The sequence below is a fragment of the Pseudophryne corroboree genome, chromosome 1 (assembly GCF_028390025.1).
Source record: "Pseudophryne corroboree isolate aPseCor3 chromosome 1, aPseCor3.hap2, whole genome shotgun sequence".
In the NCBI taxonomy this organism is placed as follows: domain Eukaryota; kingdom Metazoa; phylum Chordata; class Amphibia; order Anura; family Myobatrachidae; genus Pseudophryne; species Pseudophryne corroboree.
The window spans coordinates 92130215-92156050 of NC_086444.1; the positions used below are offsets into that span (position 1 = coordinate 92130215).

Genomic DNA, 25836 nt, shown 5'->3' on the forward strand with positions numbered 1-25836 from the left:
TTCCTTCTCTGTCTCCTCTCATGACTCCACCTCCCCCCCACTTCCTCTACCAGTAGGTGTCCCCCAAGGTTCTGTTCTTGGGCCTCTCCTTTTCTCTCTCTACACATCCTAATTAGGTGAGCTCATTAGCTCTTTTGACTTAAAATATCATCTCTATGCTGATGATACTCAAATCTACTTTTCCTCCCCTGCCCTCCTCACTCGTATCTCCAACTGTCTCTCTGCTATCTCCTCCTGGATGTCCCAGCGCTTTCTTTAACTTAACATGTCTAAGACTGAGCTGATCATCTTCCCTCCCTCCTGCATAACCTCACCTCCCACAATTTCATTATCCATTGATGGCATAACTATCTCCTCTAGCCCCAAGTGCGATGTCGGCGTAATCCTTGACTCCTCCCTCTCCTTCAAACCACACATTCAGTACCTCTCACAAATCTGCCATATCCATCTCAAAAACATCTCCAGGATCAGACCCTTTCTCACCCAGGACGCTACTAAAACCCTCATCCACTCAATACTCTCCAGATTGGACTACTGCAATCTCCTCCTATCTGGCCTCCCTCAAAAATGCCTCTCTCCACTCCAATCTATCCTCAATGCTGCTGCCTGTCTCATCTTCCTCACCAAACGTACTACATCCACATCCCCTCTCTTGCAGGACCTTCACTGGCTACTTTTCCCATTCAGAATCCAATTCAAGCTTCTCACACTCACCTACAAAGCCCTCACCCACTCTTCCCATTCTTACATCTCTGACCTTATCTCTCTTTACATTCCCACCCGTCCTCTTCACTCTGCAAATGCACACCGTCTCTCCTGCCAACTAATTACCTCCTTCCACTCCTACCTACAAGATTTTGCACGTGCTGCTCCCTATCTCTGGAATTCTCTACCTCTCCCCATCCGACTGTCCACCTCTCTACAAAACTTTAAATGGGCACTCAAGACCCACTCTTCACCAAACCCAGTCAACTCTCCTCCTAACCCTCTTGTCTATGCTCACTGTCTACCCCTTCTGTGTCACTCTGGTCTGTTAGCACCTCACCTTTTAGATTGTAAGCTTGCAAGAGCAAGGACTTGTTTCCTCATGTGCCTTTCCTTCTCTTACTTACACAATCTTATACTCCTTACTCCCTTTGATGGCACCTAACCCCGGGTTTTCTATACCTGTCCTATATTGTCTTGTGCTGTTTTCTTGTTTTCTCATTTGATTATGTACTGTGTAATGGGCTCTGCGGATCCCTTGTGGCACCATATAAATAAAGGATAATAATAATAGGGATGGTATAGCAGCCAGCACATAGTGTGAGAGATGAACAGCTGCTGCATATTGTGTGTGTCGCTAGACAGAGAGCACAGTGCACAATCTAGGTTACACAGGCAGAAGACAGATACCAGTGACCCGTGCCATGCATCACTATACTCACTCTGAGACTTCATACCAATTCCTCTGCTACATAATACCTAATCCTATGTAACTAGTAGTGCTGAAGATATGGCAGTAACTGCCTGGAGGTGAGATTAGATAGGGCCATGGGCCAGCTGACATCACAATGGTCCTGATGACATAGGCCCTCATTCCGAGTTTATCGCTCGCTAGCTGCTTTTAGCAGCATTGCACACGCTAGGCTGCCGCCCTCTGGGAGTGTATCTAAGCTTAGCAGAATTGCAAACGAAAGATTAGCAGAACTGCTTGAAAATATTTTCCTGCAGTTTCTGAGTAGCTCCAGACCTACTCCTAGATTGCGATCACTGCAGACTGTTTGGTTCCTGATTTGACGTCACAAACACGCCCTGCGTTTGACCAGCCACTCTCCCGTTTGACCAGCCACTCTCCCGTTTCTCCAGCCACTCCTGCGTTTTAGCCTGACACGCCTGCGTTTTTTAGCACACTCCCGGAAAACGGTCAGTTTCTGCCCAGAAACACCCACTTCCTGTCAATCACTCACCGATCAGCAGAGCGACTGAAAAGCGTCGCTCGCCCCTGTGTAAAATTGCTTAGTTTTGTGTGAAATTACTTAGTGCGTGCGCCCTGCGGCCCATACACATGTGCAGAACAGCCGATTTTTAGCCTGATCGCTATGCTGCGAAAAACAGCAGCGAGCGATCAACTCTGAATGACCCCCATAATGGGGTCAGTGGCCAGCTAGCATGCCATGCCATGTGATATAATATGACCATATAATCCTGTGTAACTAGAACACAATGTTGCAAATCAAGACACAAATTTGAGGGAACAAGTATAAAATGGAGGAGAAAGTGCACAGTATGGGAATTGCACCATATGGCACAAATGGGATAGCTGTATGAGGACACATGGGACATGGGTGGGCACAATGGTGCCAGGGCCAGCAGAGGTAGGAGGATGGGTGGTGAGATAGAAGAGAGTATTATTGGCATATGTTAAGGCTGGGAGGCTGGATGTCAAGCTAATGGAGTGATGGAGATGATTCCAGAGGTTAGGAGGGACCTGGGTGACCTACTAAGCTCACATATACATAATACACTAGTACACAACATAACTAGCAAACACTAAATAAATAATAATCTCTCATCTGAAATAAATCCTTTATGCTAGATGCGCATTGCCCCCAGAAACATAAAAGGGTTCCGCACCTAATTGTGTTTCATCTATCTAGGACCCCTCCCCAACACAGGGGGTCATTCCGAGTTGATCGTAGCTGTGCTAAATTTAGCACAGCTACGATCAACTTCCCTGACATGCGGGGAGACGCCCAGCACAGGGCTAGCCCGCACCGCATGTCAGTGCCGCCCCCTCCCCCCCCCCCGCACACAAATACAAAAGCATCGCACAGCGGCGATGCTTTTGTATTTCTGGAGTAACTCCCGGCCAGCGCAGCTCCTGCGGCTGGCCGGGAGTTGTTCGCCGCTGCCGCTGGCCGCAGCGGCTCATGAGACGTCACGCAGCCGCTGCGGCCAGCCCCTCCAACGGTCCGGCCACGCCTGCGTTGACCGGACCGCGCCCACAAAACGGCGGCATAACGCCGCCGTCTAGCCCCCTCCCGCCCAGCGACCGCCTCTGTCTCAGAGGCGATCGCTAGGCAACGATGCCTGCCATGCGCCGCATGCGCAGTTCCGACCAGATCGCTGCGCTGTGACAAACTGCAGCGAGTGATTGCCCATTTCATACCTAACTAGTAGCCACTATCCAGTGCGAGATTGCCGCCTCTGACAGATTTTCTGGGTCACCTCAGCCACACCGCCACCTCCCCTCCTTTTATGCTTGCCTCCCATTCCTGGTTCTCTGCTGTCCAGTAGCTTTGGCACGCAGCTGCAAATGTGATGATCAATCAGGCTCTGATTCTATAGTAAGAGAGATAATAGAGATGAATGGCAAGTAGCGGGTCAGACATGCTCAGTAGATTTTGAAACTCTCAGGGAATGACATCACTGACACTGGTGGGAGGAGTCAGAATACAGACCAACTGTCAATCACTGTGAAGTCTTTGGTTACTCCTATCGTTAGCAGCAATCTACAGAGGCAGTGGTAATATGGGGAACTTTCCACGAGTAATGTTCGTGACAACTTACAATGAGTGTGACCGCAATCGTTTGGACACACAATCATATTTCTATGTATTTTTGCATAGTCACGACCCAGTGAGTGACGGGTCCAAAACACTAGTAGCACATAAACCTGAGCTACAGCTGGCAGAGGAACTCACCACACAGCAACCTGGGAACCACATAGCACATTGAGAATTAAAGCGCCTGCAGCCAGGATAGAGAGCAGTGCAGAGAGAATGGAAATTACTACAACAGGAGACTCGTTTGAAAAAAATAAATAGAGCTGGAGAACCTTAATTTATAGGGCAATAAACAATACTGTAAACTAAAAATGACAGTACAGATGTGTCCACATACATCTAGGGGTATATTTACAAAGATTCGTGTTTTGGCCGTTTTGAAGGGTGTTTGAACTCGAATGGTATCGGGTGCATTTTACTGCAACTTTTTGAATCCTGATACGATCATTCACTAAGCTGCCGAGTTTTGCACATTCATTTTTTCCGATGTCGATGTGATTCGTAATATCAGGCAGTGCTTTACGGGAGTGATGAGTAAAACACTGCCTGACAAAACACAAGGAATCCCGGCCAGATCTGTGAGATCCGTGCAGGGCTTCATTGTGTACCTTAAAAAGGTTTTTAAAGTCTTTAAAATTCTGAAAAAAATTGCGTGGGGTCCCCCCTCCTAAGCACAACCAGCCTCGGGCTCTTTGAGCCGGTCCTGGTTGACAAAATATGGGGGGAAAAATGACAGGGGTTCCCCCATATTTCATCAACCAGCACCGGGCTCTGCGCCTGGTCCTGGTTTCAAAAATACGGGGGACAAAAAGCGTAGGGGTCCCCCGTATTTTTGAAACCAGCACCGGGCTCCACTAGCCAGGTACATAATGCCACAGCCGGGGGACACTTTTATAGTGGTCCCTGCGGCCCTGGCATTACATACCCAACTAGTCACCCCTGGCCGGGGTACCCTGGAGGAGTGGGAACCCCTTAAATCAAGGAGTCCCCCCCTCCAGCCACCCCAAGGGCGGCGGATGGGGGGCTGATAGCCAAGTGTTAAAAATGTGAATATTGTTTTTAGTAGCAGTACTACAAGTCCCAGCAAGCCACCTCCGCAAGCTGGTACTTGGAGAACCACAAGTACCAGCATGCGGTGGAAAACCGGGCCCGCTGGTACCTGTAGTACTACTACTAAAAAAATACCCAACAAAACACAGGACACACACACCGTGAAAGTATAAGTTTATTACATACCTGCACACCTCCATACATACATACTTACCTATGTTCCCACGAGGCTCGGTCGTCTTCTCCCTGAAGAATCCTTGGGGTACCTGTGAAAAAAATTATACTCACATAATCCAGTGTAGATTCTGTCCTTTGTATAATCCACGTACTTGGCAAAACAAAAAAACGGAAACCCAACCACACACTGAAAGGGGTCCCATGTTTACACATGGGACCCCTTTCCCCGACTGCCAGGACCCCCCTTGACTCCTGTCAAAGAAAGTCCCTTCAGCCAATCAGGGAGCGCCACGTCGTGGCACTCTCCTGATTGGCTGTGTGCTCCTGTAGTGTCTGTGAGGCAGCACACGGCAGAGATACAATGTAGCGCCTATGCGCTCCATTGTAGCCAATGGTGGGAACTTTGCGGTCAGCGGTAAGGTTACTTTCCGTCAACCGCTGACCGCAAAGTTCCCACCATTGGCTACATTGGTCCCCCTTGGATGGGGGGGACAGCCTCGGGCTTCACCCCTGGCCCTAGGGTGGCTGGAGGGGGGGACCCCTTGATTTAAGGGGTTCCCACTCCACCAGGGTACCCCGGCCAGGGGTGACTAGTTGGGTATGTAATGCCAGGGCCGCAGGGACCACTATAAAAGTGTCCCCCGGCTGTGGCATTATGTACCTGGCTAGTGGAGCCCGGTGCTGGTTTCAAAAATACAGGGGACCCCTACGCTTTTTGTCCCCCGTATTTTTTAAACCAGGACCAGGCGCAGAGCCTGGTGCTGGTTGATGAAATATGGGGGAACCCCTGTCATTTTCCCCCCCATATTTTTTCAACCAGGACCGGCTCAAAGAGCCCGAGGCTGGTTATGCTTCGGAGGGGGGACCCCACGCAATTTTTTTTTCTGTTTTTACACTAAACAGACCCTTTCTCATAGATAACCATGCACAGATCTCACTGATCCGTGCATGGTTATCCAAACTCGACTGGAAAAAGCAGGTCTATTTTTTTGCAGATTTTTTTAACGAATCGAAAAAAAATAGACCCGCACTTGAGCACTCAGAGACTATCACCTAAATACGAATGAATAGTGAATGCCCGTATTGTATGAAATAACAGCCGCGTTTGACCGATGGTCTATTCATTCGTATTTCAGAACTTTGCCAATCAAACCATTACGAATAGACCAGACACTGCCGAGTTTTCTGCTTAGTGAATTCCCGGATTGGGACTTAGAAAAAAAAACACACCCGGATTGGGACTTAGAAAAAAAAACACAAATCGGCAAAACTCGGATTTTTAGTAAATACTGGCCCTAGACTGCACATTAAACAGCCCTAGTGTGACTGGTTCCGGTATGAATGATCGACCATGTTATGGTCGACAGTCATTAGGTCGACCACTATTGGTCGACACTGGCATGGTCGACATGGACAAATGGTCGACACATGAAAAGGTCGACATGTTTTTTTTTTTTTACTTTTTTTTGGTGTCGTTTCCTGCGTAAAGTGACAGGGAACCCCAATTAGCGCTCGGCACAGATTACCGTTCCCAATCGTAGTCCACGTGGATCGTAAAGTATGGAAAAGTCCCGCCCCCCAAAAAAAACCTCATGTCGACCTTTTCATGTGTCGACCTTTCATGTGTCGACCATGTGTCCATGTCGACCATGTCAATGTGTCGACCAATAGTGGTCGACCTAATGACTGTCGACCATAACATGGTCGACCATCCAAACGGATACCGGTGTGACATGCCTATATTCTGTGTGCGTCTGCATATGAAATGCTAGAAAACACTGTAACGTAGCATTTTGTATGCCGCGGCCGCACGCAGACTAAATGCAAGTCGCATATTATTTTACAACACGTCTGCCTGCAACTATTACTAATTACATTGCTTTTAATGTACATGTATTAATTTTATTCTTTTCAGCCTTGGTAATATACGAGATACTTATTTTCCTTCCCCAGATGAAGAATAAACTGTACTAGTGATTAGCACAACAGATGTGTCAGTTGTTCATGGTTAAGGCCAGGAACACACTTAAAAGGTCTCAGCACGATATTGTTGCCGGATAAGTCGCAACGACATATCGCCTGGATCGTAGAGTGTATGGCTGATTGCGTGCTCACGTGGGTCATACACGATATCTCATGGTTGGCCGCGCTGCACTGTCACTCAGAAGATATGGTGTACGATGCCATGCTGCCAAATGCTGATTGGTTGGTACAGTGGGGTCTGTGTACTACACATGGGCCAGTTGTACTAAACCTTGAAAAGTGATAAATTGCACAGTGATAAAGTACCAACCAATCAGCTCAACTGTCATTTTTAAAATCCAGCCTGTAACATGGCAGTTAGTAGCTGATTGGCTGGTACTTTATCACTGTGAAATTGATCACTTTTCAAGGCGTAGTACATCTCCCTCATACTGTATAAGAAACTGCAGCTTAACAACAACAACAACAACAACAACAACAAAAGTTGTGTCCGGTAAACTTTGCTCTATACTGTACTTCTCTTATTTATGCCCTTATTTATCAATGAGTGATCCATTTCACTGTGAGTGATAAATTGCACCAGCCAATCTGCTCCTAACTGTCATTTTTCAAACCCGTCCTGTGATATGGAAGTTAGAAACTGATTGGCTGGTGCAATTTATCACTCACAGTGAAATTTATCACTCTTTGATAAATAAGGGCATTATTTTGGTATGGCAAATGACCTGGGGTAAGTTGTCAGGTTACACGTGCAAGTGATAGTGTGATGTTACTATGGTATTACGACATAACACTTCATCGGTAGCATAAGTACATATGCAAATTCGGCAGCACGGATGGTGTATTGGTTACTGCCTCAAGGTTCCTATCCAGTGGCGCACGCAGCGGGGGGGGGTGTCCGAGTACCTGGAAACCCCCCCTGATGAGCCGAGATTTCTATTTTGAGACGGATCCTTGATGAAGTCTGAGTGACGAAACGCGTTGGACAACCTGGCAGTGACCACGTACCAAGTTAAGCAAAAGTCTTCTTATCTATATATTTTAACTGGTATTATATTCTATGTGTATATTGCTTTTATCCCATTTTTTAAAGAGATTTGTTGTAAAAAATTATTTATGTGAATAAATTGTATTTTATATTTATATTCATCCACCTATAGTGTGAGCTTTTATCTTTTTAGACACCATTGGTCGCTATAACCCCCCCCCCCCCCCCCCCCTTGTGTATCTAAGTTCATTCTACAGGGAACCGCCATCCCTGTTTGGGGGTCAGCAGATGCCCTTTTAAATCTCTAGGGAGTGTCAATTATACTTGCATGGTACATCATATGGTCTGTAATCGTTGGTGAACACAAGTGGGGCAATAATTCCTTTCTATATATATATATATATATATATATAGAGTGGTCGAAGTGGGGCTGAAATGCACTGAAAGTGCAGCAGGAGGCGAGGGAAGTGGCCATCCTGCTGCACATTGTGCTCCCTGTCCCTGTGCGGCGGCCGATGCCCACCGCACGCCGCTCACCTCCAGCCGCCGCCAGCCGCTCACCGCACGCTGCTCGCCGCCAGCCACAAGCCGCCGCCAGCAGCCCATCGCTCCCCACTGCCAGCCACCAGCAACAAATTAGGTAATGTTCCCCTGCTGTCACCTCTCTCCCTGTCGTCACTCTCTCTCCCTGGCGTCACTGTCGTCACTCTCTCTCCCTGTCATCACTCTCTCTCCCTGTCGTCACTCTCTCTCCCTGTCGTCACTGTCGTCACTCTCTCTCCCTGTCGTCACACTCTCACCCTGTCATCACTCTCTCTGCCTTTCGTCACTCTCTCTCCATCGTCACTCTCTCTCCCTGTCGTCACTGTCGTCACTCTCTCTCCCTGTCGTCACGCTCTCACCCTGTCATCACTCTCTCTGCCTTTCGTCACTCTCTCTCCATCGTCACTCTCTCTCCCTGTCGTCACTCTCTCTTCCTGTCATCACTCTCTCTCCCTGTCGTCACTGTCATCACTCTCTCTCCGTGTCGTCACTCTCTCTCCCTGTCGTCACTGTCGTCACTCTCTCTCCCTGTCGTCACACTCTCACCCTGTCATCACTCTCTCTGCCTTTCGTCACTCTCTCTCCATCGTCACTCTCTCTCCCTGTCGTCACTGTCGTCACTCTCTCTCCCTGTCGTCACGCTCTCACCCTGTCATCACTCTCTCTGCCTTTCGTCACTCTCTCTCCATCGTCACTCTCTCTCCCTGTCGTCACTCTCTCTTCCTGTCATCACTCTCTCTCCGTCGTCACTGTCATCACTCTCTCTCCGTGTCGTCACTCTCTCTCCCTGTCGTCACTATCGTCACTCTTTCCCCCTGTCGTCACTAGAGATGAGCGGGTTCGGTTCCTCGGAATCCGAACCCGCCCGAACTTCAGCTTTTTTTACACGGATCCGAGCGACTCGGATCTTCCCGCCTTGCTCGGTTAACCCGAGCGCGCCCGAACGTCATCATGACGCTGTCGGATTCTCGCGAGGCTCGGATTCTATCGCGAGACTCGGATTCTATATAAGGAGCCGCGCGTCGCCGCCATTTTCACACGTGCATTGAGATTGATAGGGAGAGGACGTGGCTGGCGTCCTCTCCATTTAGATTAGAAGAGAGAGAGTGAGATTGAGACAGAGACACTTGATTTACTGGAGTTTAGGAGTACTAGAGAGTGCAGAGTTTACTAGTGACTGACCACTGACCAGTGACCACCAGTGCAGTTTTATTTAATATAATCCGTTCTCTGCCTGAAAAAAACGATACACAGTGACTCAGTCACATACCATATCTGTGCTCAGCCCAGTGTGCTGCATCATCTATGTATAATATCTGACTGTGCTCACACAGCTTAATTGTGGGGGAGACTGGGGAGCAGTTATAGGTTATAGCAGGAGCCAGGAGTACATATTATTAAAATTAAACAGTGCACACTTTTGCTGCAGGAGTGCCACTGCCAGTGTGACTGACCAGTGACCTGACCACACTGACCACCAGTATAGTATACTATATTGTGATTGCCTGAAAAAGTTAAACACTCGTCGTGTGACTTGTGTGGTGTTTTTTTATTCTATAAAAAACTCATTCTGCTGACAGACAGTGTCCAGCAGGTCCGTCATTATATAATATATACCTGTCCGGCTGCAGTAGTGATATATATATATTTTTTATATCATTATTTATCATCCAGTCGCAGCAGACACAGTACGGTAGTTCACGGCTGTAGCTACCTCTGTGTCGGCACTCGGCAGTCCATCCATAATTGTATACCACCTACCCGTGGTTTTTTTTTCTTTCTTCTTTATACATACTACATCTCATTATCATCCAGTCTATATTAGCAGCAGACACAGTACAGTACGGTAGTCCACGGCTGTAGCTACCTCTGTGTCGGCACTCGGCAGTCCATCCATAATTGTATACTAGTATCCATCCATCTCCATTGTTTACCTGAGGTGCCTTTTAGTTGTGCCTATTAAAATATGGAGAACAAAAATGTTGAGGTTCCAAAATTAGGGAAAGATCAAGATCCACTTCCACCTCGTGCTGAAGCTGCTGCCACTAGTCATGGCCGAGACGATGAAATGCCAGCAACGTCGTCTGCCAAGGCCGATGCCCAATGTCATAGTACAGAGCATGTCAAATCCAAAACACCAAATATCAGTAAAAAAAGGACTCCAAAACCTAAAATAAAATTGTCGGAGGAGAAGCGTAAACTTGCCAATATGCCATTTACCACACGGAGTGGCAAGGAACGGCTGAGGCCCTGGCCTATGTTCATGGCTAGTGGTTCAGCTTCACATGAGGATGGAAGCACTCAGCCTCTCGCTAGAAAAATGAAAAGACTCAAGCTGGAAAAAGCACAGCAAAGAACTGTGCGTTCTTCGAAATCCCAAATCCACAAGGAGAGTCCAATTGTGTCGGTTGCGATGCCTGACCTTCCCAACACTGGACGTGAAGAGCATGCACCTTCCACCATTTGCACACCCCCTGCAAGTGCTGGAAGGAGCACCCGCAGTCCAGTTCCTGATAGTCAGATTGAAGATGTCAGTGTTGAAGTACACCAGGATGAGGAGGATATGGGTGTTGCTGGCGCTGGGGAGGAAATTGACCAGGAGGATTCTGATGGTGAGGTGGTTTGTTTAAGTCAGGCACCCGGGGAGACACCTGTTGTCCGTGGGAGGAATATGGCCGTTGACATGCCTGGTGAAAATACCAAAAAAATCAGCTCTTCGGTGTGGAAGTATTTCACCAGAAATGCGGACAACATTTGTCAAGCCGTGTGTTCCCTTTGTCAAGCTGTAATAAGTAGGGGTAAGGACGTTAACCACCTCGGAACATCCTCCCTTATACGTCACCTGCAGCGCATTCATAATAAGTCAGTGACAAGTTCAAAAACTTTGGCCGACAGCGGAAGCAGTCCACTAACCAGTAAATCCCTTCCTCTTGTAACCAAGCTCACGCAAACCACCCCACCAACTCCCTCAGTGTCAATTTCCTCCTTCCCCAGGAATGCCAATAGTCCTGCAGGCCATGTCACTGGCAATTCTGATGATTCCTCTCCTGCCTGGGATTCCTCCGATGCATCCTTGCGTGTAACGCCTACTGCTGCTGGCGCTGCTGTTGTTGCTGCTGGGAGTCGATGGTCATCCCAGAGGGGAAGTCGTAAGCCCACTTGTACTACTTCCAGTAAGCAATTGACTGTTCAACAGTCCTTTGCGAGGAAGATGAAATATCACAGCAGTCATCCTGCTGCAAAGCGGATAACTGAGGCCTTGACGTCTAACACCAACTATGTTGGTGTTAGACGTGCGTCCGGTATCCGCCGTTAGTTCACAGGGAACTAGACAATTTATTGAGGCAGTGTGCCCCCGTTACCAAATACCATCTAGGTTCCACTTCTCTAGGCAGGCGATACCGAGAATGTACACGGACGTCAGAAAAAGACTCACCAGTGTCCTAAAAAATGCAGTTGTACCCAATGTCCACTTAACCACGGACATGTGGACAAGTGGAGCAGGGCAGGGTCAGGACTATATGACTGTGACAGCCCACTGGGTAGATGTATGGACTCCCGCCGCAAGAACAGCAGCGGCGGCACCAGTAGCAGCATCTCGCAAACGCCAACTCTTTCCTAGGCAGGCTACGCTTTGTATCACCGGTTTCCAGAATACGCACACAGCTGAAAACCTCTTACGGCAACTGAGGAAGATTATCGCGGAATGGCTTACCCCAATTGGACTCTCCTGTGGATTTGTGGCATCGGACAACGCCAGCAATATTGTGTGTGCATTAAATATGGGCAAATTCCAGCACGTCCCATGTTTTGCACATACCTTGAATTTGGTGGTGCAGAATTTTTTAAAAAACGACAGGGGCGTGCAAGAGATGCTGTCGGTGGCCAGAAGAATTGCGGGACACTTTCGGCGTACAGGCACCACGTACAGAAGACTGGAGCACCACCAAAAACTACTGAACCTGCCCTGCCATCATCTGAAGCAAGAAGTGGTAACGAGGTGGAATTCAACCCTCTATATGCTTCAGAGGTTGGAGGAGCAGCAAAAGGCCATTCAAGCCTATACAATTGAGCACGATATAGGAGGTGGAATGCACCTGTCTCAAGCGCAGTGGAGAATGATTTCAACGTTGTGCAAGGTTCTGATGCCCTTTGAACTTGCCACACGTGAAGTCAGTTCAGACACTGCCAGCCTGAGTCAGGTCATTCCCCTCATCAGGCTTTTGCAGAAGAAGCTGGAGACATTGAAGGAGGAGCTAACACGGAGCGATTCCGCTAGGCATGTGGGACTTGTGGATGGAGCCCTTAAGTCGCTTAACAAGGATTCACGGGTGGTCAATCTGTTGAAATCAGAGCACTACATTTTGGCCACCGTGCTCGATCCTAGATTTAAAGCCTACCTTGGATCTCTCTTTCCGGCAGACACAAGTCTGCTGGGGTTGAAAGACCTGCTGGTGAGAAAATTGTCAAGTCAAGCGGAACGCGACCTGTCAACATCTCCTCCTTCACATTCTCCCGCAACTGGGGGTGCGAGGAAAAGGCTCAGAATTCCGAGCCCACCCGCTGGCGGTGATGCAGGGCAGTCTGGAGCGACTGCTGATGCTGACATCTGGTCCGGACTGAAGGACCTGACAACGATTACGGATACGGACATGTCGTCTACTGGCACTGCATATGATTCTCTCCCCATTGAAAGAATGGTGGAGGATTATATGAGTGACCGCATCCAAGTAGGCACGTCACACAGTCCGTACTTATACTGGCAGGAAAAAGAGGCAATTTGGAGGCCCTTGCACAAACTGGCTTTATTCTACCTAAGTTGCCCTCCCACAAGTGTGTACTCCGAAAGAGTGTTTAGTGCCGCCGCTCACCTTGTCAGCAATCGGCGTACGAGGTTACATCCAGAAAATGTGGAGAAGATGATGTTCATTAAAATGAATTATAATCAATTCCTCCGCGGAGACATTGACCAGCAGCAATTGCCTCCACAAAGTACACAGGGAGCTGAGATGGTGGATTCCAGTGGGGACGAATTGATAATCTGTGAGGAGGGGGATGTACACGGTGATATATCGGAGGATGATGATGAGGTGGACATCTTGCCTCTGTAGAGCCAGTTTGTGCAAGGAGAGATTAATTGCTTCTTTTTTGGGGGGGGTCCAAACCAACCCGTCATATCAGTCACAGTCGTGTGGCAGACCCTGTCACTGAAATGATGGGTTGGTTAAAGTGTGCATGTCCTGTTTTGTTTATACAACATAAGGGTGGGTGGGAGGGCCCAAGGACAATTCCATCTTGCACCTCTTTTTTCTTTTATTTTTCTTTGCGTCATGTGCTGTTTGGGGAGGGTTTTTTGGAAGGGCCATCCTGCGTGACACTGCAGTGCCACTCCTAGATGGGCCCGGTGTTTGTGTCGGCCACTAGGGTCGCTTATCTTACTCACACAGTCAGCTACCTCATTGCGCCTCTTTTTTTCTTTGCGTCATGTGCTGTTTGGGGAGGGTTTTTTGGAAGGGACATCCTGCGTGACACTGCAGTGCCACTCCTAGATGGGCCCGGTGTTTGTGTCGGCCACTAGGGTCGCTTATCTTACTCACACAGTCAGCTACCTCATTGCGCCTCTTTTTTTCTTTGCGTCATGTGCTGTTTGGGGAGGGTTTTTTGGAAGGGACATCCTGCGTGACACTGCAGTGCCACTCCTAGATGGGCCCGGTGTTTGTGTCGGCCACTAGGGTCGCTTATCTTACTCACACAGTCAGCTACCTCATTGCGCCTCTTTTTTTCTTTGCGTCATGTGCTGTTTGGGGAGGGTTTTTTGGAAGGGACATCCTGCGTGACACTGCAGTGCCACTCCTAGATGGGCCCGGTGTTTGTGTCGGCCACTAGGGTCGCTTATCTTACTCACACAGTCAGCTACCTCATTGCGCCTCTTTTTTTCTTTGCGTCATGTGCTGTTTGGGGAGGGTTTTTTGGAAGGGACATCCTGCGTGACACTGCAGTGCCACTCCTAGATGGGCCCGGTGTTTGTGTCGGCCACTAGGGTCGCTTATCTTACTCACACAGTCAGCTACCTCATTGCGCCTCTTTTTTTCTTTGCGTCATGTGCTGTTTGGGGAGGGTTTTTTGGAAGGGACATCCTGCGTGACACTGCAGTGCCACTCCTAGATGGGCCCGGTGTTTGTGTCGGCCACTAGGGTCGCTTATCTTACTCACACAGCTACCTCATTGCGCCTCTTTTTTTCTTTGCGTCATGTGCTGTTTGGGGAGGGTTTTTTGGAAGGGACATCCTGCGTGACACTGCAGTGACACTCCTAGATGGGCCCGGTGTTTGTGTCGGCCACTAGGGTCGCTTATCTTACTCACACAGTCAGCTACCTCATTGCGCCTCTTTTTTTCTTTGCGTCATGTGCTGTTTGGGGAGGGTTTTTTGGAAGGGACATCCTGCGTGACACTGCAGTGCCACTCCTAGATGGGCCCGGTGTTTGTGTCGGCCACTAGGGTCGCTTATCTTACTCACACAGCGACCTCGGTGCAAATTTTAGGACTAAAAATAATATTGTGAGGTGTGAGGTATTCAGAATAGACTGAAAATGAGTGGAAATTATGGTTTTTGAGGTTAATAATACTTTGGGATCAAAATGACCCCCAAATTCTATGATTTAAGCTGTTTTTTAGGGTTTTTTGAAAAAAACACCCGAATCCAAAACACACCCGAATCCGACAAAAAAAATTCGGTGAGGTTTTGCCAAAACGCGGTCGAACCCAAAACACGGCCGCGGAACCGAACCCAAAACCAAAACACAAAACCCGAAAAATTTCCGGCGCTCATCTCTAGTCGTCACTCTTTCTCCCTGTCGTCACTCTCTCTCTGTCATCACTCTCTCTCCCTGTCGTCACTGTCATCACTCTCTCTCCCTGTCATCACTCACTCTCCCTGTCGTCACTGTCGTCACTCTCTCTCCCTGTCGTCACTGTCGTCACTCTCTCTCTCTCCCTGTTGTCACTTTCTCTCTCCCTGTCGTCACTCTGGCTGTCCCTGCTGTCAAAATTTCGGCTCATTCAGTGTGCTACAATGTGAGTTTCGGCTCGTACCGTGTGCTATAAAGTGAATTTCGGCTCATTCATTGTGCTACAATGTGAATTTCGGCTCGTACCGTGTGCTATAATGTGAATTTCGGCTCATTCAGTGTGCTACAATGTGAATTTCGGCTCATTCAGTGTGCTAGAATGTGAATTTCGGCTCGTACCGTGTGCTATAATGTGAATTTCGGCTCATTCGGTGTGCTACAATGTGAATTTCGGCTCATTCAGTGTGCTATAAGGTGAAAGGGGCACCAGTACTAGATAGTATAAGGGGTTCTACTACACTGGACACGCCCCCTTTTGGTGACCACGCCCCCTTTTCTGGAGCGTGCCGAAGGCGCGCATAATTACGTCCTTGACTTTTGCATACCCCACTTCAAAATTTCCACTTCGACCACTGTGTATATACTGTATATATATATATATATATATATATATATATTACACATACATGCACATATACATACACACCCACGGAAACCCCCCTCGCTAAATCCTGCGTTTGCCACTGCTATCTGCCGTCAAATTCTATATTTCTAAATTAATTGCCAAAAATATGGCAGAGGGTGTTAGTATCATTTACTTTCCTAATAGTATTTGGTTCATTTTATTTTTCATTAATTACAATATATGGCTTTCATTTCCCTCACAGCACTGTGGAGCCCCATTGCTTCGATATCCAAATTCTACCTACGGAGTTCTGTGGTTCTCCTCCACCCCTGGAAAATGGATATGTCCAGGTAAAATGGCCACCTGCTTATAATGAATTGTCTTCGTGCTAGTGTCCGTCTGTCCCTTTTGTTGCGTTCATCATAATTTGCCTTAAGTGATTCTCTTCTGTGCTTTCCATTTTCACCAACCTGCAACCTTCATCCATTCTATAGCAGCCATTTTAAGAGCTAAAAATTATTCTCAATGATCCATACAACTTCAATATACACCCAGTCCAAAAATGGCTTCCTCACTCTCTATAGCAGAGGTTCTCAAACTCTGTCCTCGTGGGCCCACACAGTGCATGTTTTGCAGGTAACCCAGCAGGTGCACAGGTGTATTAATTACTCACTGACACATTTTAAAAGGTCCACAGGTCGAGCTAATTATTTCACTTGCGATTCTGTGAGGAGACCTGCAAAACATGCACTGTGTGGGCCCACGAGGACCAAGTTTGAGAACCTCTGCTCTATAGTGTGTATCTGAGAGGTGTACTCAAATCACGGGATCAATATGATTTACCTACAATCAAAATCCCGATGGTCAAAATACCGACAACAATTGACCGATGGTCAAAATACCGACAAGGTGAAAATACCAACATGGTCAAAATACAGACATTTAATGTCGACACTGTCAAAATACCAACATTTAAAATGTCGACAAGTCAAAAAGTCAACACCGGTTTTTCAAAAAATGTTGGTGTGTATGTTGACATAGGTCAACATGGACACCGTATAGGTGAACCACGTCCCCTCGCATGGCTCGCTGCTCTCGCCATGCTTCGGGCACTATTATATTCCCCCTCCATGTCCACTGGGATGTTAAAATATGAACAAGTCGGTTTCAGTGAAAAAATCATGAAAAACTCATATTGATTTTTTTACCTGTCGACATTTTAAATGTCAGTATTTTGACAATGTTGGTATTTCGACCTTGTCTGTATTTTGTCCATCAGTCAATTGTTGTCTGTATTTTGACCGTCGGGATTTTGATTATAGGTAAATTGACTGTATCCCCAAATCACATCTCCCAAGTTTTCCATTTGGTAATTGGTGCGCATACAAGAATAGGGTGTGGCCCATGAGATCACGTGTCACGGGGCACATGACCAATGTATTAAGCGGATTGATCTGTCCCAACATCCATTTCTCTTCCCCTATATGCGCAATGTACCCCATATACAGGCATCTATTGTAAATTTGACTTCAGAGATAAAAGTGGTTTAAAACTGATTGTATGTTGGATCTATTTAATTATACTGTACTGTCATAAATAAACATGTATGTTTTTATGACTGTGTGTGTTGGTAAACTGTCTTTATAGAGTGCTTGGCCACACCCCTGCTGACTCAGGACCTGAGTCTGATTTGGAAGTAAAGCCAAAAAAAAAAAAAAGCTAGTAACTGTGCATCTGGGCAATACCATGCTGCTCTGTAGGTGGGGCAGATGTAACATATGCAGAGAGATTTAGTTTTGTGTGGGGTGTGTCCAAACTGAAATCTAAATTGCAGATTAAAAAGAAAGCTATTATTTGTGGGCTACATGCAAAAGCAGACCATATTTACCCTGCACAGAAAAAAATATAAATGTATTTTCCCTCCTTGCTTGGGGTTTTTTTTTTTGCTTTACTTCCAAATCAGAATCAGGCCCTTAGACAGGAGTCATCAGCATAAGTCGTGGAGAAAGTGGATCGGACTACTCATGTAAACTACAGAGGAGGTGATGGAGATGGAGCACAGAGCTAGCAAGCTCTGCAATTGTCTGCCATTGGCTGGTTACCCTGGGGACCACAAACTATAAAGTTTTCCAATGAAAAAGGAGGGGGGATGTCATTTTTGCCAGACATGTGACACAGGAATAAGGGGTGGCCAAGACACAATGTTTGTAAAGAAAGGGAAACAATTACAAGCAGGGCCCCTCCTGGAGAAGCTGTCCCCATTATCCTGAAGGAGGGGGGAGGGCTGTCCAGTGAGGAGAGGTAGCACAAGGAACTGAAAGACGAGTAAGTTCAAGGTACAATGCCCCTCCAGAATGTGGCCAGGAGGAGAGCCCTATACTAGAGAGAGAGAGAGATGTGAATGAATTTACCAGAGAGGAGACCACTTGAAAAAGCCCTCATCCTGTGGGGTGGAAGCCATTGCATTCTGGCAGTATGGGTAAGATGGAAATGTCTGATGGAGGGAAAAAGGTCCCACCCGTATGAGAACCACACTGCAAAGCATCCCATAACATGAGGGTCCGTTGTATCAGGAACTGTGGTCGTTGATGACTGATGGAGCACCTTGGCCAGATGTAGGAGTCCATGTATGTGGAAAAGGGGGCATCCTATTTTGAGGGGAGCATACGAGCATCACAAGCCAGGTTACCAGCAAATGACAGTCCAGGTTTGGAGAGTTATCCAAAGCGTTATGCAAAGCTGGAGTAAGAAGTTACAAAACCTAGCCATGTGTACTGGAGCCGCAATTGTAGTTAAAGGCAAGCCAAGCTCAAAGTACTAAATCCAATGGAAACAAACAAGAGCAGGAACAGTTTGACTATGAGTGACCACAATAATTAGGCCTTGCTTGAGCCTCAATTCCTGCCTTATATCCCCAGAGCCAGCAGGTGATTGGCTGAAGCCAGAATTGGGCAGATGGTAAAAATATACTATTATACTATGTATTTTCTTGTGTGTTTGTGACTGTCTGGTCAGATCTGCTCCACACATGACCTAGCCGAGGCTTATGAGCAAATGTCAGCTACTTAGAAATCTTTCAGCTGGCTATATCTAAAATAAGAAATGCAGTGATAACAAATGTAAAACGACTGACATTGTTCCAGACCGTCTAGAACCAGTATGTCACACTACGTAAATAAGTAAACACAAAGTATACTGAAAAAAAAAAGAGGGAGATTGAATTAGCTGCAAGGTTCCATTGGTACCTATCGCAGTACTTTAACCTGACTTATCAGGGATGGATAACCTTACTCCTTTTTACCCTACAAAAAACGAGTAAGGTTTTCCCTACCATAATTACCCAGAATTGGAACCTCACACTCATTTAAGTCTCCCTCCAAAGGCTGTCTTCCATTTATAGTATCAGACATTAAGATGACCCCTGTGCCTCATTAATCCTCCATTCTGTTCTCCTTCTAGGACGATGATTCGTCATACCATGTTGGAAAACGTATTGTGTACACCTGCAGGAATGGCTATACACTGGTGGGCAATCCTGTTGCTGAATGCAAAGGAGATCATCAGTGGCATGGTGTCGACATGAAATGCCAAAGTGAGTGCAAAACCACAAATGATCCCAATGTATATCATACAATGCATTGCCTCTGCAGTGGTAATGACCGTCATTAACAAAAATATGCAATGAGTAAATAGGTTCCCCAAGGGCATTGGAGCAGAAAAGGGGGGTACACACGTAGAGATGTGTGCTGAGCGACCTATCACAGACCGCTCAGCACACATCTCTCCCCCCGCTCAGCACTTAGCGATATGTGCTAAGCAGAGGGGGGTGCTCACCTCCCACAGCGGTGAAGTGAGTGACCTGACTAGATTGTGCCTGCACAATCTAGAACCGGCAATAGCGATGCGCGGGTCCGCCATCGCTATCGCTATAGGCATACACACGGAGAGACCTGTGCTTAATTTCTAAGCAATCCAGTCAGATTGCTTATAAATTAAGCACGGATCTCTCCGTGTGTACCCCCCCCTTTAGAGTACATGATTGATTGATTGATTGATTGATTGATTGATTAAGTAGTGCTAGGGCAAAATGTAATAAATGTTGATGAGGCAGCTAATCTAGGGCTAGCAGTTATCAGACAGGCAACTGACACACATGGCGAAAGCTACAAGGAGCAGTATATGCCACACGTATAGTGGTTAATGGGAATAGCATTGGCTGCCTTTATTGATTGATCTTGGGAAATAAGAATAAATACTGGTTCCTTATTTCTCGGATAAATCTAATTGGCTTTATGTGCTGAATTTTAATGTTTGAAATTATTATCCTGATGGTTGCTACAAGAAAGTGACCCAGATAAATTGGAATGCTGGCATAAACCAACAAGCAGGTTCCCTGGGAAATGAGCAGTGAGATGCTCATGAAGTTATCTGAATCTTAAGAAATACTTTATATATTCTGTATGTGTTTTATTTAATACATGGATAGGTTTGTTTTGCTTGTTTTCTTAAACATACAGTGCTCCAAGGATCTGACTGCTTCCCATCCCCCCCATCCTTCCTTACCTGATTTCTCTGTACTCCGCACCTCTTACCTGTCTCACATCCTTCCTACATCTGTCTCTGGTGTCCGCTAGTGGTGTCAGGGACACAGCAAGGCCCTGTCTACTGTAGCCTACCGTTGTTTAACAAGTTTCCCCTTTTAGTAAGGCAGTCTCTTATTGTAGGTCATTGGCTCGTGGTGGACATATTTTGATAAAACAATATTTCTGTTTCAAAGCTTCTTCAGAAAGTCATATGGGGGGTCATTCCGACCCGTTCGCATGCTGCTGGTTGTCGCAGCGGTGCAAATGGGTTGATGCTACGCCTGTGCGGTGGCTGCAATGCGCACACGCGTCATTGCCCAGCGACGGCCGTCACCGGGCAACGTCCAGAAGAACGAAGAAATCGATCGCTGGTGCGATCACAGGAAGACTGACAGCAGGAAGGCGTTCCGGGGCAGCAACTCACCGTTTTCTGGGAGTGGTGAGTCCAACGCAGGGGTGTCCAGGCGTTTGGAGGGCGGATGTCTGACGTCAATTCCGGGACCTGCATAGCTGGATCCATCACACAGGATAAGTAACTGTTACCCTGGTCTACTTCGACACAAAACTTTTTTTGCACAGTAGGGCTGCACAAGCGTTCGCAGCCTTGCTGTGCAAAAAATCCCTCCCCCATAGGCGGCGCCTAGTTGATCGCACGGGCAGCAAAAAGTTGCTACATGCGATCAACTTGGAATGACCCCCCTGATACTGAGTGGTCCAGGCAAAGCTGCTGCAGAGGTTTTGGTGTATGTTCTTAAATTCAGCTCATATAGTCAATGTTTTGTACTTTACTTTGTTTAAATATATTTTCTCAGGATTGCTGTGTTCCAGACCTGATCTTTCAGAACACCTTAGCATTGCCCCAGTGAAATACTCTTACCAGATAGGGGATAAAATAACACTATCTTGCCCACCTGACCTGCAATTAGACGGCCCAGCTGTCACTCTGTGCAGTTCCAGCCTTACTTGGAATCCTAATGTAAAAAATATCCAGTGTACAAAGAACAGTAAGTACATCTCATGTTATGTGACTTCAACTGTGTTATCTTGTGCATATTATTATTATTATTATTATTATTATTATTATTATTATCAGTCAATGTGATCACTGTGGTTTTAATATCGTTATAATACACATGTAATAATAAGATTTTACTTACCGGTAAATCTATTTCTCGTAGTCCGTAGAGGATGCTGGGACTCCGTAAGGACCATGGGGAATAGATGGGCTCCGCAGGAGATAGGGCACTTTAAGAAAGCTTTGGACTCTGGGTGTGCACTGGCTCCTCCCTCTATGCGCCCTCCTCCAGACCTCAGTTAGGGAAACTGTGCCCAGAGGAGATGGACAGTACGAGGAAGGATTTTTGTAAATCTAAGGGCGAGATTCATACCAGCCACACCAATCACACCGTATAACTTGTGATAAACTTACCCAGTTAACAGTATGAACAACAACATAGCCACGGTTCCACCGAAAAACTATAACATAACCCTTATGTAAGCAATAACTATATACAAGTCTTGCAGAAGAAGTCCGCACTTGGGACGGGCGCCCAGCATCCTCTACGGACTACGAGAAATAGATTTACAAGTAAGTAAATTCTTATTTTCTCTGACGTCCTAGTGGATGCTGGGGACTCCGTAAGGACCATGGGGATTATACCAAAGCTCCCAAACGGGCGGGAGAGTGCGGATGACTCTGCAGCACCGAATGAGCAAACTCAAGGTCCTCCTCAGCCAGGGTATCAAACTTGTAGAACTTAGCAAATGTGTTTGAACCCGACCAAGTAGCAGCTCGGCAAAGCTGTAAAGCCGAGACCCCTCGGGCAGCCGCCCAAGAAGAGCCCACCTTCCTTGTGGAATGGGCTTTTACTGATTTTGGATGCGGCAATCAAGCGTGAGCCAGCTGAATCGTGCTACAGATCCAGCGAGCAATAGTCTGCTTCGAAGCAGGAGCGCCAACCTTGTTGGCTGCATACAGAATAAACAGCGAGTCAGACTTTCTGACTCCCGCCGTTCTGGAAACATAAATTAACAAAGCCCGGACTACGTCCAGCAACTTGGAATCCTCCAAGTCCCTAGTAGCCGCAAGCACCACAATAGGTTGGTTCAAATGAAACGATGATACCACCTTAGGGAGAAATTGGGGACGAGTCCTCATTTCTGCCCTGTCCATATGGAAGATCAGATAGGGGCTTTTACATGACAAAGCCGCCAATTCTGACACACGCCTAGCCGAAGCTAAGGCCAATAGCATGACCACTTTCCACGTGAGAAATTTAGCTCCACGGTCTTAAGTGGCTCAAACCAGTGGGATTTCAGGAAATCCAACACAACGTTAAGATCACAAGGTGCCACTGGTGGCACAAAAGGAGGCTGAATATGCAGCACTCCCTTTACAAACGTCTGAACCTCAGGCAGTGAAGCCAGTTCTTTTTGAAAGAAAATGGATAGTGCCGAGATTTGAACCTTTATGGACCCTAATTTGAGGCCCATAGTCACACCTGACTGTAGGAAATGCAGAAAATGACCCAACTGGAAGTCCTCTGTAGGGGCCTTCCTGGCCTCACACCAAGCAACATATTTCTGCCATATGCGGTGATAATGCTTTGCTGTCACATCCTTCCTAGCTCTTATCAGCGTAGAAATTACTTCATCCGGTATACCCTTTTCCGCTAGGATCCAGCGTTCAACCGCCATGCCGTCAAACGCAGCCGCGGTAAGTCTTGGAACAGACAGGACCCCTGCTGCAACAGGTCCTGTCTGAGAGGCAGAGGCCATGAGTCCTCTGTGACCATCTCTTGAAGTTCTGGGTACCAAGTCCTTCTTGGCCAATCCGGAACAATGAGTATCGTTCTTACTCCTCTTTTTCTTACTATTCTCAGTACCTTGTGTATTAGAGGAAGAGGAGGAAACACATATACCGACTGGAACACCCACGGAGTTACCAGTGCGTCCACAGCTATCGCCTGAGGGTCCCTTGACCTGGCACAATATTTTTTTAGCTTTTTGTTTAGGTGGGACGCCATCATGTCCACCTGTGGCCGTTCCCACCGATTTGCAATCTGCTCGAAGACTTCTTGATGAAGTCCCCACTCTCCCGGGTGGAGGTCGTGCCTGCTGAGGAAGTCTGCTTCCCAGTTGTCCACTCCCGGAATGAACACTGCTGACAGTGCTTGTACGCGATTCTCCGCCCAACGAAGAATCCTTGTGGCTTCCGCCATCGCCACCCTGCTTCTTGTGCCGCCCTGTCGGTTTACATGGGCGACTGCCGTGATGTTGTCTGACTGAATCAGCACTGGTTGGTCTCGAAGCAGGGGCTCCGCTTGACTCAGGGCGTTGTATATGGCCCTTAATTCCAGTATGTTTATGTGCAGACGAGTCTCCTGACTTGACCACAGCCCCTGGAAGTTTCTTCCCTGAGTGACTGCCCCCCATCCGCGGAGGCTTGCATCCGTGGTCACCAGGACCCAGTCCTGTATGCCGAACCTGCGGCCCTCGAGAAGATGAGCACTCTGCAGCCACCACAGAAGAGACACCCTGGCGCTCGGGGACAGGGCGATCAGCCGATGCATCTGAAGATGCGATCCGGACCACTTGTCCAACAGATCCCACTGAAAGATCCTGGCATGGAACCTGCCAAAAGGAATGGCTTTGTATGACGCTACCATCTTTCCCAGGACTCGCGTGCAGTGATGCACCGACACCTGCTTTGGTTTCAGGAGATCCCTGACCATGGTCACTAACTCCTGAGCCTTCTCCTCCGGGAGAAATACCTTCTTCTGTTCTGTGTCCAGAATCATGCCCAGGAAGGGCAGACGCGTCGTAGGAATCAGCTGCGACTTTGGAATATTCAGAATCCAGCCGTGCCGTAGCAACACTTCCTGAGAGTGCGCTACGCTGACCAACAACTGCTCTCTGGACCTCGCCTTTATGAGGAGATCGTCCAAGTACGGGATAACTGTAACTCCTTGCTTCCGGAGAAGTACCATCATCTCCGCCATTACCTTGGTAAAGACTCTCGGTGCCGTGGATAGACCAAACGGCAACGTCTGGAATTGGTAATGACAGTCCTGTACCACAAACCTGAGGTACTCCTGGTGAGGCGGATAAATGGGGACATGCAAGTACGCATCCTTGATGTCCAGAGATACAATAAAATCCCCCTCTTCCAGGCTGGCAATGACCGCTCTGAGCGATTCCATTTTGAACCTGAACTTTTTCATGTAAATGTTCAAGGATTTTAAATTTAGAATGGGTCTTACCGAACCGTCCGGTTTCGGTACCACAAACAGTGTGGAATAGTAACCCCTTCCCTGCTGATGGGGGGGTACCATTATTATCACTTGCTGGAGGTACAGCTTGTGAATAGCCGTCAGGACTATCTCCCTCCCCTTGGGAGAAGCTGGCAAGGCGGATTTTAGGTAACGGTGAGGGGGCGTCACTTCGAATTCCAGCTTGTATCCCTGAGATACAATTTGTATAGCCCAAGGATCCACTTGTGAGCGAACCCACTGGTTGCAGAAATTTCGGAGACGCGCCCCCACCGCTCCTGGCTCCGCCTGTGGAGCCCCAGCGTCATGCGGTGGACTTAGTGGAAGCAGGGGAGGACTTTTGTTCCTGAGAACTGGCTGCATGGTGCAGCTTCTTTCCTCTATCCCTGCCTCTGGCAAGAAAGGATGCACCTCTGACTCTCTTGCTTTTTTGAGAACGAAAGGACTGCATTTGGTAATACGGTGCTTTCTTAGGCTGTGAGGAAACCTGTGGCAAGAAAGTCGACTTTCCAGCTGTCGCTGTGGATACGACGTCCGAGAGACCGTCCCCAAACAATTCCTCACCCTTATAAGGCAAAACCTCCATGTGTTTTTTAGAGTCGGCATCCCCTGTTCATTGCCGAGTCCATAAGACCCTCCTGGCAGAAATGGACATTGCATTTATTCGAGAGCCCAGCAGGCAAATGTCCCTCTGGGCATCCCGCATATATAAGACAACGTCTTTAATATGGCTAAGTGTTAGCAATACGGTATCCCTGTCCAGGGTATCCAACCCCTCTGACAGAGTATCTGTCCATGCTGCAACAGCACTGCACATCCAAGCTGAAGCAATAGCCGGTCTCAGTAGAGTACCAGAGTGTGTATACACAGACTTCAAGCAGAGGCGGAACTATCGGCAGTGCAAGCAGTGCGTTGCACTGGGGCCCGCCTCTGTTCAGGGGCCCAAGCATGTAATGAGTCAAACTGACTCATTACATGCCGCTGTGCGCTGCGGGCAACCGCTGCCCGCAGCGCACAGCCGCCCGGAGAGAGAGGAGAGGAGCGGCGCGCACTGCAGCGGTACGGGATAAGGTGGAGGACGGAGGTGAAGGAGGGAGCCGCAGCAGCGCTTTGTTACTGGTGGAGGCGCTGCTGCTGCTGCTCCTCTGCTTCACTATAGGCTGTCTCTGAGAACAGCCTATAGTGAAGCAGAGGGGCAGCAGCAGCAGCGCCTCCACCAA

The 25836-nt window shown here is 47.7% G+C and overlaps 1 protein-coding gene across 1 annotated transcript in view; it reads left to right on the top strand.

The window, feature by feature from the left end:
• C7 (complement C7) overlaps positions 1-25836 on the top strand; it is a 217261-nt gene that overhangs the window by 134559 nt on the left and 56866 nt on the right. The window contains exons 13-15 of the mRNA XM_063961404.1: positions 16025-16112; positions 19222-19354; positions 21158-21349. Of these exons, the coding sequence (XP_063817474.1) occupies positions 16025-16112; positions 19222-19354; positions 21158-21349 (413 nt within the window). The remainder of the gene's footprint in view (positions 1-16024; positions 16113-19221; positions 19355-21157; positions 21350-25836) is intronic.